General features: G+C 41.1%; 1 protein-coding gene across 5 annotated transcripts; it reads left to right on the top strand.

Moving 5' to 3' along the window:
- The first annotated feature begins 449 nt into the window (after nucleotides 1-449).
- Nucleotides 450-13,898, top strand: LOC110979631 (stromal membrane-associated protein 1-like). Of its 5 annotated transcripts, none has more exons than XM_022235635.2 (11): nucleotides 450-684; nucleotides 2,340-2,473; nucleotides 2,886-2,971; nucleotides 3,257-3,338; nucleotides 3,524-3,622; nucleotides 3,941-4,097; nucleotides 4,576-4,803; nucleotides 5,230-5,507; nucleotides 7,601-7,678; nucleotides 8,724-8,792; nucleotides 9,813-13,898. In XM_022235635.2, exons 1-11 carry the CDS (start codon nucleotides 567-569, stop codon nucleotides 10,020-10,022), a joined length of 1,539 nt encoding a protein of 512 aa, XP_022091327.2. In that variant the 5' UTR covers nucleotides 450-566; the 3' UTR covers nucleotides 10,023-13,898. The 5 variants fall into 5 exon arrangements, with proteins under 5 accessions (XP_022091327.2, XP_022091318.2, XP_087004487.1 ...); XM_022235626.2 differs by having other exon boundaries at nucleotides 7,598-7,678; XM_087148361.1 differs by lacking the exon at nucleotides 8,724-8,792.
- Nucleotides 13,899-14,607: the final 709 nt, after the last annotated feature.

Below are 14,607 nucleotides of genomic sequence, written 5' to 3'. Positions count from 1 at the left end.
TGGAAAAATCCCCATTTACGTTCCTGGCACCGCCCTCTGTCAAATCTAATTGGTCGTGTGCAAGATCTAAGGGAAGTGTTTGCAGCCATACGTCTGCAATAACCGCAGACTCGGGCATAATTTCAAGCCGTACCCGGCCAAGTACATGTACATGCACGTCCATTCATGGCACCTGTACCTCATTAAAAATTTAATGACATCATTTGGTCCAAAGGTCACGTCGCGGAATGCTTTTGCTTGTGGCAAAACGAAAACGGACCCATTTCAGATAACACAGAACACAATCTGGACTGATAAAAAGGGGATAAAAATAGACATCAATGATCATTTAGTCAAAATCATGACAAAATTTCATTTTTGCAGCAAAATTTCTGCCGACGGCAAGAGAAGTAGTACGAGGCGATTTACTCATTTCCGGGTTTACGCCGGTCTGTCACGTTTGCTTCCGGGTCAATTGGACATACGGTGATATCGTTAGTGGGTGTCGTTTCCGTATTCGAACTTGAACGCCATCACCGAGGTCCACGTTTGTTTTCTTAAATTTTACTCGCATAATCACCGACGACATGTCTTCTAAAAATGCGAAGGACAAAGCGAAGAATATTCAAGAAAAGTATCAGATGATACTATCGAGATTGTTACGTGAGGAAGACAATAAATATTGTGCTGATTGCGACGCGAAAGGTAGGCCTTTGCAATATAAAATGGCCAACATGGCCAAGTGATGGCCGGGTACGGCGGTTGGGATTTTGTGTGTAAACTAACCTGGCTGGATGTGCAAAATGCATCAAGTAGAAAAAATGCTTCGAAGCAGATAACTCGTTTTATCCATCCCTGTCTCCTTCTGTAACTTTAGCTCTCTGCTTTCCCGTACTCACACGGAAAAATATATTTTTTTGAACTTTGGATTTATGTCTGTCATGATCATCTGCATGTCTATTCACTGCTATTTCAATGGTCCACGGACTGTAAGCACTAACATGACCACAAACTCACTGTGCTAAGCCTAAAATGTCTGCGATAGCAAGGCCTACTGGCTGTATATTGGTAGGTATGGCATGTGTTCATCGGTTCAGCCATAGAGCAAGGAACAGATTTTATGATGGATCATGTGTCACATGATCCATCATAAATGATGTGACTAGCTGCCAGTCATGCCAGTATAGCCAATATTGTTACTTTAAAGGAAAGAGTTCCACATACGGACATCAGACAGTAGTAATTTTCGTCTACCTGGCATGCGCAGTGACAGTCATAGGCCCCTATCATCACCATGATCTGATCATACAACCAGCTAAAAGCGATAACAAAATGTCTGAAAGACAGGAAAGAGTTAAATTGAGTAGGGAAAATATCTAACTTCTAAGCATTTCCTTAGAAAGTGCTTGAAAGTTTCAGACCAGTCTCATCGGGTTTGTGCACAGGGTGTCAAAGTTTCCATGTATGGAAATGGAAAGAATTCCGTATACGGCCGCCACTAAACTTTCCAGAAAAAGTTCTATATACGGGCGTCACTCGACACCCTGTGCAAAATCCTATGAGACTGGTCTGTAGGCTTATAGAAAGGACTTGGTTTTATGCATGCCTCCTAAATTGAACTTTTCTGAACATGATTTTGCTTTCAGATGGCCAATGGGTCACTGTAGCCTATAGGGAATAATCATTACTGGTGTCCGTACATGAAATTCTTCCCATTTTTCCGTACAGTTTAACCTATTAGCCAACTGAAAGCAGTAACTTGACGTAAAAGTCAAGTTTAGCGGGGAAAATATTGAGGTATTCACATGCAAAACATTTAGAATTTTTTGGACCAGTCTCATAGGGTTTTCACACAGGGTGTCAAGCGGCATCTTTCCATGGAAAACTTTGGTAAAAAGGTACAGCGGCAGTGTTGGTACATTGGTTGTTTTAAGGTAGATTCCAAGTTCTACATTATTGTTTGTCAGCATACAGGTGCCGTTACGATTACCTGTATCCAGCCCCGAGTCCAAGTGAAATTGTTTGGAAAGAGATCTGTACCCCACCACCACCTGCCTTCTGTTATATATCTTGAAAACTACCAACAAGTGTCAATTTGATTAAAAAAACACTAAGTTAGGAGTGAAAGTAATTTCAAGTTTTGTGTGAAAATACTTTGTCGTAGCCCAAAGGCTTTGTGCACGAGGTCTTATGTAGTGGGCAGATAAGTCTTTCTAATTAATTTTTTAAAAACTATATACACAAAGTGTCTAGCGGTACTTAAATTTCACTATACATTTAGGCATTAATATACATGTATGTTCCATAAATCTTGAATATGATGAAAAGCCATACATTTTTTTTTATATTCTTGGAATAAGGTCCGCGATGGGCATCATGGAATCTGGGAATCTTTCTGTGTATACGATGTGCTGGTATTCATCGCAACCTGGGCGTACACGTCTCCAGGGTGAAATCGGTCAATCTGGACACTTGGACAGAGGAACAGATCACAGTGAGTCGACAGTGATATTTTCTTCAGATGGGATTAATATGAAGTCAGACCGTTTCTGCCTCAGATATGTAACCATTTGTTGCATTCACCGGGAAAAAAGTTAATGGCATTCTTTTCCCCAAACAGAAGTTGGCTTGACCTTCTGGCAACCTGCTGTGAATTGTTCCTTGTTTCTTCTGAATAGAAACAAGAAATGACAACAAATGGTTCCAAATACACACATATCAGTGTTGTTTACAAAAATGTTATGTAGTTCTTGAGAATTCTCAGCAGAATTTAGCGAAGCAATTTTTTATATGGCTTCCCTATTTGAGACACATGACAGATTGTAAAAAAAAAATTGAATACAAAGTAATTCACGCTTCAGTGTGTCCGTGTTACTATGGAGATTGGTCCAATCCACTTTTTACAGAGCATTGAAAATGGAGGGAACACCCTTGGCCGGAGGATCTACGAGAAACACCTCCCCGCGGACTTCAGACGGCCCACGGCCGATTCGTATCCTTTGACAAAAATCCACAAACAAAGAATCCCGGCGTCAGTTCGGAGGGAGACACATCGTCCAATCAATAACCGAAGTCAGATGATGTCATGAATTACTGTATTTGTCCATTCAAAGGTTGCATGTGACGGTATGGCCACGCCCTAATCACTTGGTTATGCTGTGAAAATACACCAAATGATTGGAACTGGCTTAGATTTGTGTGTGAACTCAAGCTGCAGCCAAGTCATTGGAAACGGTCCAAGATCTGTCTAGTAGCCTCCTTGACAGTCTCTAATCAGGAGCTCCTTGGAGCACTTCATCCGGGCCAAGTATGAACACAAGAAATACATGGATAAAGATTTTGTCCGTCCAGCCCCAAAGGTAATAGTTTGTCCACTGGTAAACCCCGGGACAATGAAAAATAATATTGCATGGGCCCTCATGCTGTTTGGAAACTCACTTCCAAGAGTCCATTCCATTTTTTCCTAGTTTACATTATACATGGGCTGATCGATATTGCATGATGTGAGCTGCACTCTTCCACGTAACTTGTTTCAATGTTTCAGAGGATACAAGATATTGAAGTCAGTGACAAAAAGGAGAAGAAGAACATTGGCGCGGCGAGGCAAAAACAGACACTGGTGGCCTTGGCGAAATCCAAAGAGGTAAGCTGAAGATTGGTAGAATGTGGGAATAAATGAGCGATAGCTGAGATATCAGGGAGGGATCTCAGAGTGTGTCTGAGTCTTGTGTTGAGTGCTAGGTCTAGATCGGCGATGGTTTTGAATAACACGTGAGTACGCGCTGATCACGCGCTGATCACGGACTCGGCCTTGGAAGCCCACTTCGAATACATCGTCAGGACTGAGACGCATTGTAAGACTTTCTCTTTGAATCCCAACCCAAAATGATGAGTCTTTGATTGTCTTGCCTACGCTCTGCCCCCTCACCAATCTCCCACCAAATGTTCTCGTTGACTGTAGAGCGTACCACGGCCTCACGCCACCAACCTCCAGCCTTCATCGGCCGTCCCTCTATCATCGACGCTGTCCCAGTCCTCGCCCAACCTTGTCGCCGCTGACCATCCACATTCCTCATCAGTCAAGACAGTCGCCTCCACCAACGACTTACTAGGACTGTGTAAGCAGCATATTGTAGTAATTGAATTGAAATGCCCAGAAACTTCCGAACTGGCTTCAGAGCATCTTTCCAAATTCCACCCAGACCAACCTGAGAAATCGTTGGAAATCCACCTTGTAGTTTGGGAAGATTTTTGCTGATTTCATGAAGTCATTCACCACTCTCACTCAACAAGGAGTTCAATGAACTTTTGAAGATTGAAGTCAAAAGAATGCGCCATTTGTTTTTGGCACAGTGGTGAATTTTGGAAGCTGTAAGTACAGGCAGGTGTGTAGCTTAGGGTTGTAAAAAGATTCCAAAACTGTTAATCATAGGCTGGTCAATTTGATCAGACTACAACAGCTTGATAAGTTGGGCCCGCACTTAAGTCATCATCCAGTTGAAATGGATGCGATATCCAGACACTTTGTCATCCATTCAGTGGATGATTCGAGAATGGTTTTAATGTTGACCCTTGACGCTCTGATCCCTTTGCCAGCCGATAACGTGGACGACCTCCTGGGGCTGGACACCCCAACCACCAGCGCCACCACAATCAGCCAATCGGCCACCAACAATGGAACGTCAGAAGGCGTGGTGGAGACGTCACTGTTCGGCGAAGAAACCGAGACAGGGAATGCTACCGGCAAGAAGACCAAAGACTCTATCATGGCGCTGTTTGCCACCTCCTCTGGACAACAGCAGCAGCCCGCTTACAACGTCCCAGGTATAAAAGGCACTGCTAAGTTCCTCATATTGGCCGTGATATTGAACTCTCAAATATGCAAAACCAGTCCAACACTGTCAGTATAGTCTTATATCTTATATGATACATATATATATAATGATGCTAATATAATATATTCTTATATCCAATATTAGTCTTATTAGATATTGGTTAGATATTGGTATTAGATTTTATCAGTGGAAAGAAAATTCCAGAATGGGATATATAATATGTTCTATTGCTGGAAGGTCGTTGAAAGAGAGAAGATGATACAGAAATATTCAGTTTAGAGGTAGGAAGAAGACGTTATGTGATTTCGAGGAAGACTTAGGAAATGAGGAAGAAATTACATGGTCAGCAGTGAAGGGACTCGAACCCCCGTCGTCCACCTGAAAGTAAAGCATTTCTTTGTTGTTTATCTTACAGGTGGCATGTACATTCCATCCCAGAAGCAGCAGCCGTTTGTTGCCAATGGTTACCCGGCCAACTCTGCCATGCCGGGCTACCAGATGCCCCCACAACAACAGCAGCAGCAGATGCAGCCGAACGCGGGCATGCCGGCTTACCAACAGCAAGGCTACGGCATGATGAACAACCCGGGCATGATGGGACAGCAGCAAGGCATGATGGGTAATCCGGGCATGATGGGAATGCAAGGGATGTACGCCACACAGGCCGCACAACAGTCGGCTTATCTCCAGCAGGTGCGTGCAGTGTACTTTATCTCTTTCTCTGAAAACTCTTTTGAAGAGGGAAAACCGGAAGTGGGCTTTTATGGAAGTGGGCTTTCTCAATACACAGGCGTTAAATTATCTTGTCCAAACCGGTGTGCATTGATGTGTCAGTGAGAGAAATTTCGTTGAATTGAAATCTTTCAGATTTTACAGCCAGTCTTTTGCTGCAGCTGAAAGGATATTTTTTCTCTGTTGTTTTTTGCAAATGCTCAAAATTGACTTAGCAAAGAAAATCCCCCACTTGGCAAAAGGAAAAAACCCACAAATTTTCTGCAGTGCATTTTGCTGACGTGTGCTTATATTTATTTATGCTTTCTCAAAAGAGTGACAAATCCTTGAATAAAATTATCTTGCTTTCATGATACGAGCACAAAATCAGGTTTTCAATATAAAATAAAGTTTTAAAATCGACACTCTATTGTACATGTAAAATACAACAGATGGAATTCCCAAGTACGGAAAAGAAACACCATGAAGTTTTAAAAGGCTATCCTGTTAAACTGTTTGTCGGTGACAGATGAATTTAAACTGGACACTCTTGTTCCTGTGCTTTCTGAAAACTCTGTTTTCTGTTTCTCTCTGCAAAGGTTTCATAAAGCATTCTCAACATGATTTGTCATATTTACCTGTGTGGCACTTTTTTCCGTCCATGTTTGAACAAGAATACAAACATGTATTCAAAACAGAAGTGAGCTTTGAACTGAAACTCACACAATCACTTGATCGATGTGTATTTTGCATTGCGTTTACCGTCTACATGGTTATCCGTGTATATTTAGGTTTGAAGTCCAGTTTCACTATTTGTAGATCATTAATTTCTCAGCCATGGCTGTATTTAGGGCTGTGCAGGATATCTGACTATTCAATTGATTATCAAATGTTCCAATAATCTTTTCTGAATTTAAATATTCAAATGCAAAATTCATGAAGAGGAACGGCGAATTTTCTTTTGTTTAAAATGAGAAAAATTGCACTATGGAGGCTTGTTTCAAGCAGATTGAAATGAAAAGCAACAGAAATCTTACAGTGATTCTAAAGTAAATCATTCATTAACCCTAACAGTCCCAAATCCTCCAATTTCAATTTAATTTTACATACACCCTTGGGGGTTAGGGTTAAAAAAATTTAAAAGGAATAAAATGTCGACAGGGCAAGAAGTATTGTTCCAGGTGTGAGGAGCTATTATAGTGATTATAATGTAAAATTGTGTGCGTTATTGCAGCTGATTTTTTATAACAATCTGCCAGTTGGTATAACCGAATAATTTGATATTCCATCAAATTGATTCAGCTCTAGTTGTATTTGCCTTTGAAAGTCAAGTTCAAAGGCTTTGATGTTCTACTGCAGAGTTTTATAAAAAATAAGATACATTGTTGGCAGGAGTAGCCAGGGATACATAATGGCAGGGTATTTCCAAGTTAATTGTAAAGCGAGTGTGAGTCTAAGCCTAGCAAATTTGTCAGTTCTCTAAAGAGTGGAGATACATGTATTTGTCCTGATTAAGGGTACTTTAATATGCATGGATGCCAGTGTTTCTGGCCAAAGCCTGATTTCAGACTTTTCCAAACACCAGTGTTATTTCAGGCCTTGAGGTACACTTGAGCTCCTCTGACGTTATTGTCAGGTTCTAGCCAGGAACTCAACTGACATCCCTGATTATTAAATCCTATCATCTGAATGTAACAGTTCAAAATTATATTCATTTTTTGTCACGAAGGATATAGCATCCATTAGCTACTTGCATTGCATTGCAAAGTGACGACCGTTTGGCGGCATCTCCAACGGAGAATTATCTTCTATGTCGCTGTGGTTTTATGTACGATTTGGACTACCAACATCTGTATTGTGAGTCAGGCGCATTATGCTCTTGTGTTTACTTGTACGTACTCGGTACGCCACACGTACACTGGCTAACAAGTGCACTCCGTCTTGTTCGTGCATTGAGTCCAGTTCAAGAGCTATGACAGAAATTCAAGACCTTGATTTAAGAAACAAGATTTCCTGACCGCAAGTGATGCCCGCTAACTAATCTGGCAACTAACCGTGCAATTATCATGCAGCAGCAGCAACAACAGCAGCAACAACAACAGCAACAACAACAGCAGCAGTTTCAGCTGATGCAACAGCAGATGACACAGCAGGTTGGGGCACGTTTCCGATCATTCCCTCCTGTTGGTGTTTCACCCCCCCTCCTCTCCCCAACTCCGCCCCCTCCCCTTTTTTTATTTTTAGTACTCTTGGTGGTGGTAATGGTGTAAACGTTGTTTAAGGTGAAATGTTTGACCCCTGAATCCCACTAAATTTGAACCCTGCATGAGCAGAAGGTCTTCTGTCCGGTGTTACTTCAAGCAGGCTTTCAGCCGGAAGTTGTTCTTTTTCAGCAAAGTTTTTAGCGCAAAAAAAAGTGGAGAAAAAATGGACAAGCGGATGTTGTCAGTCAACGCAAGAGAAGTTAGGATCAGCAGAAGATTCAGTACCTGAGCCTTGCCGATGTTCAAGTCAAAGACATCAATCTCAGTTAACTCACATGGTCGCTCATGATTCCTTTGAAAATCACACTTGACATATTTTTCGTTGACAGTGTTTGTATATCGGTGTAGTGTACAGTACACATCTCTTTCTATTACGCACCCGGCATGCTTTCCTTTTTTCATGGTGTTGATTTGTTACCATGACTGTTAACTTTTCATTTTCAGAACATTCAGTGTTGTCATGAAATGTACACCGCACTCACACCCAGTGTTCCTTCTTAAAATAATGAGTTATAATAAAGTTGAGCGATTTTCTCAGCATGCAGTACATTTGTATTTAATATTTGAAAGTCAGAATTTGACGAGCACCAGCTTTTCCCTACGGGTGAAAGGGCATGTGATCTGCTGTGTTTTTTGTTTAGAGTAATTTTGTAACCGACTTGAACAAAGTCAGATGAGTTTCTCTGAAAGCTGTATTGTTAAACTAAAATACAAGCTTCACAAATACAGTTTATTAAAAGGAGAAGTTCTCATCAGATTTTGAACAGAAATTCCTTTTTGTCCACTTGGTTCTGTTGTAAAATCCTTGTGTACTTGTATGCATATGTACATGTAAAGTATATCTTATGGTTTGTGTTTTATGTCCTACTCTTTTAATACTTCCCTACTATCTAACAAGCCCTATGATTGGTTGATTTGTTTGGTCACATGATAGTACCAGCAATGGCAGTATATGCAGCAGATGCAGTTACAGCAACAGCAACAGTACAATTTGGACCTCCAGGTATTGTCGCCATGGCAACCATATTGGTGGCGGTCTTTCAAGCCCAACAAAAATTTGCATGTCACAGACAGAGCTTGTTACTAGTTGAAGAAAATTTGGATGTATATTGAACTGTAAATGGGTCATTTGCATGAAAGGCGAAGGAAAAAGACACCCCAGCAATTTCTTTATGATTGTTGACGTGTCTTAGTAATACTGTTTAGAGACATTTTTAAGAGACAGACTGTTTCATGCTTGTATCGAATCAAACCTGTTGGGACTCTGTTATGCACCTGTAGGACATTGATATGTAGCTCTTCCAGCCATCGTCGTTGGTATTCATTTCTTTGTGAAAGGGTTTTTAAACAGTCGGTGAAAAATACGGGCCAAACTTCATGGAGGACATTGCCCCAGATGCAGGCATACATACATGTACATGGAGGCTCTCAAAACATAAATGAAAGGGGAAAATGACAGGAGACTTCAATTTTCAGTCAGGCGGCTCAGGCCATGTCTGAATCACGTGTCTAGGGCAAGATCTTTGTTACTTCATTACTCGCTTTCTTACCTGATTACTTGTAACTGTGCTCTGCGCTGGCCTTCTGCTCGTTAATTTCCCATGATGCACTTGGAGTGAACTGTGAATTTGTTAATTCCCTTCTGGTCTTCTCGGATGGTGCATGTTGTATTCTTGTGGCTGGACCTCCCTCCTCTGTGATCAGACAGGGTCATGTTACTTGTCAGCAAACGACTCAACCCCACACGTACCATAGTTGCATGTACATGTTATATGTCTTTGTGTAAGAGCTTTGTCAGGGGCGTGGCTTTAACCACAATGTCCTTTATTTTGGGAGGAAGGGTTTTGCTTGATAGTTGATGTAGTCAAAAGATATAACTAAACTTTGACGACATGTATGCCGTACATTTCATATCTGTTGAAAGAAAAGAGCTGATTTTTGTGTGCGGAAAAGGCAAGAAAGCTTGGAACTATTTTCATGGACGAAAGACAAACTGAAAAACTTTTTGATCTGAATTTGATAGATCCAGCAGCAAATGAACTCAATGCGCATGGGCGGCGGCGGAGCCACCAACCCCCCTGCCGGACAAGTGCAGCAGCCCAACTGGCAACAGGGCAGCACCGGGATGCCCCAGCAACAGCCCGCCCCAACAGCCATGGCGGGGGTTGGTAGCATGGGCGGATGGGGAGGGGCCGGATCGGGGCAGACACTCAGCAACCAGCTGTGGAAATGATAACAATGCAAGTGGGGTGATACGCTGTCTGTCACGAAGGACTGGTGGGAAATCAACATATCTGGTGGATTATGGTGCAATCTTGGCTTCATTTTGAGGTTACAAAGGTGATAAATGCATGTACGCGTTTCCATTTTCTTGTATTTCAAAATTGTTGAGTTCTGCGCCGCAGTTACAGCTTGGAGATTTAGTCAGAGTAATGTTTTCATAAGGATGCCCCTTTAAGAACCAGTCCCCCCCCCCCCCAAAAAAATATGTTTGCACCGTAGTCCACCAGTTGTGCCCAGTTGTACATTTATTTCCAAGACCATGTACATAAACATATATATGTATTACTGTACAGACAATAATGTTGCTGTAATGTTGACCGTACAGGTAGGCGGCAGGGCAGAACTGCTGGGGGAAAAGATATTGTCAGTTGGAGTCAAACCTTCCAGTAACCACGTGCAGTCTTGATCTGCTTTGTGCGTAGTTGGTAGAAAATGTTTGACCGTGCCTGAAAGATAGCAAGGCTTTGGCCTGTACATGTAGACTAGTGAGCACTCTCATAACCAGAGAGTTCACTGACCACAAGGAAAGCATATCTTGTGAGTAGGACGCATAGGCTGTACACAGATGTCAGTTACACTCGGTAAGAATTGGCCTTTTTTTCTAGTCGGCCATCTTGAATCAAAAGCAAATCGATTTCCGTAGAACGTTTCTAATCATAGGGCAGATTATTAATTACCATCCTTTTGGTTTGACGGGTAGTTCCGAATTGTGGATAAAAAGCCAGGTCACTCTTCTCTTGACCGTGTAAAAATAATTTCAAAGTGAGGCTATACCTTTAATTACAGGAAAATAGTCCGGTTCCTTGCCATGCCACAGTGTTCAGTGCATAAAGTGGATTCAGGGAACACAAAATGGCCAACTTGTACACGAAGCCAATTCTTAGGCCGTGTCCAGATTACTTGGCTGCGCCCAGAAATGACACAGGAGTCTGTGGAGGTGACTGCGGCCGGTTACCACTGAGTCGTGTGTAATTTGGGACGCGGCCTTAAGCTGCGTTTTCATCAGAGGTAGAGTTAGTGTCAGTTACACACACACACAGAGAAAAAACTAGATACAGAAGACTGTGGGCAAAACCTGGGAGTGGTGGGGAGTCAGGTCGTGAAGGGACTAGTGCTTTCAATTGAAATGTTGATGGGGAAATCACTGGTTCTACAGAGAACCTTCAAAACTGTAAATGAAGATAGGAAGTGGTTGACAGTCACTTCTACTTACATTGTACCTGCCCGAGGCTTCATTTCTTGTCTTGTAAAATTGTAACATTTGTGTTCATATATTGTTTTTAATGTGAACGTGGTTTGATCGGTGAACTTGATTTTTTTTGGGTACTCCTGTGTAAAAATGAATCAAAAGTTGCATTAGATTTAGAGAAATACCTAAAGACCCCTTTTGTTGTACAAGACAAATCATGTAAATTACAGATTTCAGAGCAGTGAAAATTTGCCCCAAAGGGGCAGAGCTTGGAATTGGAGATGGGCGTGATATTTCACTGTCGGTCTCTTTATGTAATTCCATGAAAGGCTATGAAAGGCGTACATACAGCGTAGTAGTGGAACGGTTTTCAAAGGCTACTTGGGGATTAGCCTGGGCCTTGTGTACATGTGGTGACTGTAATTATTCAGAATGGCAAAAACCAAGCTAGCGTTTCCACTTATGGCATCTTGTCCATGGACGACTAAAACTTTCAACCCTTGTCAGCTGTGGACAGCAACAGTGAAAACTTGAATCACGTATCTTACAAATACAGATAGTTTGTGTTAAAATAATGAAGACACCTTTTAAGGCTTCATATCAATTTGGGGGTTTGAAAGAAATTCAAATTGTATGATCATTTGTGAATATGTTTCCAGAGTAGGCCTGGCTTATTTTTCTTTACTTTATAGGGCAAATAGTGTACATAGTAATTATGACAGTTTTAAAATATGACTTTCACAAATTCCATTTTTTTTCCTTGTGCTGGTAACGGATATCTTTCCGCTCCACTCATTTCTTTTCCTGGTTCAAAGTGTACAGTGTACAAAAAGTAAGTATACCAATAAATGTGGAAAGCGTACGCAGAACTTTGGAGTTACCATTGTCAATGGTAAAATTTGCTACACGGCTTATGCAGAGATTCATGCAGTACTGCTTTGTACGCATAGGGGCTTGGGATGTGATGTATTTGAGTCATTCTGTGAGGTTGGGGCACAGTTTGTCATGGTGTCAGTTGTTACATCGGTTCTGTAAAAATGAACATCTATTTCCCTGCATGTGGATTCCAAATTGACATTGTTATACATCTTGCAAGGCTGAATACAGAGGTGTGTGTTATTTTGACAGAGTAAATGACCTACTCTACAGGTCATGACAGGTGGTAACAGGTTTGGGATGTAACAAGGACACCGTCACAAATTGTGCCCCAACCTAATGGAATGACCCATTTTGAAACAAGTGTAAAATCAGTGTGTGTGTGTCATCAGTATTCAATTATCCATCAGACTGAAACCTCCAATTCCACAAAACCCTGTAAAATCACCATGTACTTATCTTTTGCGTATTGTGCACCCTGTTGTCTTCTTAGTGGTAAAAACCCATATGTGTATCTATGATTTGTGAGTTATATTACTCCTTGTAGGCAAAACTTAGCACTATTTACGTGAGCTGTTATATTTGTATATCCAGCAAGAAATGAGACCAAGGGGTACCCCCCCAACATGTCCAATCGCTTTACACATTCTAGACTATTGTTACCCAACACATCCCCCCAAGATGTCTGAAAGGAATTCCCCAGATTCCTGCGAGACAATGACCAACACAAAGCGGGGGGGAGGGGGCTCTTTCCATCTCATATCTTGCTTCATATGTCGATTTGAGCTGCCATGTACAGTTTTAGAAATGACCAGTTTCGTCTTGTCGGTGCATGTGGATTAATTTTGCTCCCCTTTATACCCCAACCAAGGCTGACATCTTGAAAATGTGTACTGTCGTAAAAATGAAATTTGTGGAAATTCTGGAACAAACACTGTGCATTCAGGCAAAATGGTACTGCTGAAATCTGTAAATATTTTGGCATAAAAATGTTTGAGCTCATGTAACTAGCACAAAGACAGCAAGAATTCTGCTTGTACCAGTTCAGTCAATCAAAAATTATAAATCAATTGAAGTATTCTTGTCGGCGGCTCATTTCAGATGCCAACTTTCAATGTCATCCAGGATGTTTCAACTTTTCAAAAGAGTTTAGCAAGCATGGTTTTCAGGCAAACATTTTAACTTTTATCGACGGCAGCCATCTTGTCATACACAGGTCAATGAGGCTAATGAAGACCGAGGCTTGTGTAGACTAGAAATGTGTCCAAAAAATTGGACAGCTGCTCCCAAATTGACACCACATATCACAAAATGAAGAAAGTCCAACGAGAACTATATGTAACACTGGGCATTTTAAGAAAGAAAAATGGAATCTTTTTGCTTGAGTTGTACAATTGTAGACTATTTTTCAAAGGGGCGACCTGCGTTACTGGTGGGAGTTTGTGGTGAAATCTTACAAAGCTCATTCCATAGGATTTAGTTTGTATCTACATGTGGGCAGGGACGGTCATTTACAACTTGTAAATTTAACCTGAAAAATATTTTCACAGAGAGACCAATTCTTGTCAGGCTTAATAAGAAAGTTTTCTTGGGTTATCATTAAAGATTGTTATGGTTGTAATGAAATAATGTTAACTAGTTAATTGGTGTAAGTGTAAATGAATAGGTCACCAATGGGACCTGGAATCTGCTTATCACTGTAAGATGTCAATTGTTGAGCTTAAATTTAAATTCACTGAATAAAAGCATAACTAAGCAAAAGTGTGAGATATCGATATTTTTTCCCTTCCTCAATACGTTGACGCCACAAAATCCAATTTCAGCGTTCCTGTTGTAAGACATCTCCCTCATGGGACAAGCATACACAAGAAATAGTCAAAAGGGCTAGTTCGAGAATGCAAAGGCTGTGACAACTAATTTCTTTTAACTTATCTCAACACGACCTTATTATCATATACACGTGTGCTGGCGACATATACTCGGCCTCTCCTTGAGTATGCTGCATCTGTTTGGCATTCAGCCCTCACACGTGCCCAGACCAACCAAATCGAGAGGGTTCAGCATTTTAGGATTCCGTTACAAATCTTACCATGATAATTTGACCCAGACTTGACTTGAAAAACTGTGACAAAAGGACTTTGTCACAAATTTACTCAATCACTTGGCAAACCCTCCAGTTCTTGTCACTGGTTAGTGTCAAATAATGCAGCAACGATGAGACTACGAAAACCTAACCTATTCAAACAAGTTACGTGCAGAACTGAGCGGTACAGAAGTGTGATTCCCTCCTTCATTAGGCTCATATTTTAAGAGACTGGAACCGGCTACCAGGAGAAGATGATTTATGTTAATAAGTATCATTTTTAGTCATTTATTTTTTTCTTTTCGTGTCCATGTTTTGTGTTTTAGAAAATATTAATAATCATAGTATTTCAATGTAATTTTGTCTTTCAATCCCTATTTTATCATA

The sequence above is a fragment of the Acanthaster planci genome, linkage group LG18 (genome assembly GCF_054643075.1).
Source record: "Acanthaster planci isolate LZ-2023a linkage group LG18, COTS_SCS, whole genome shotgun sequence".
Classification (NCBI taxonomy): domain Eukaryota; kingdom Metazoa; phylum Echinodermata; class Asteroidea; order Valvatida; family Acanthasteridae; genus Acanthaster; species Acanthaster planci.
This window is presented reverse-complemented; position numbering and strand designations above follow the sequence as displayed.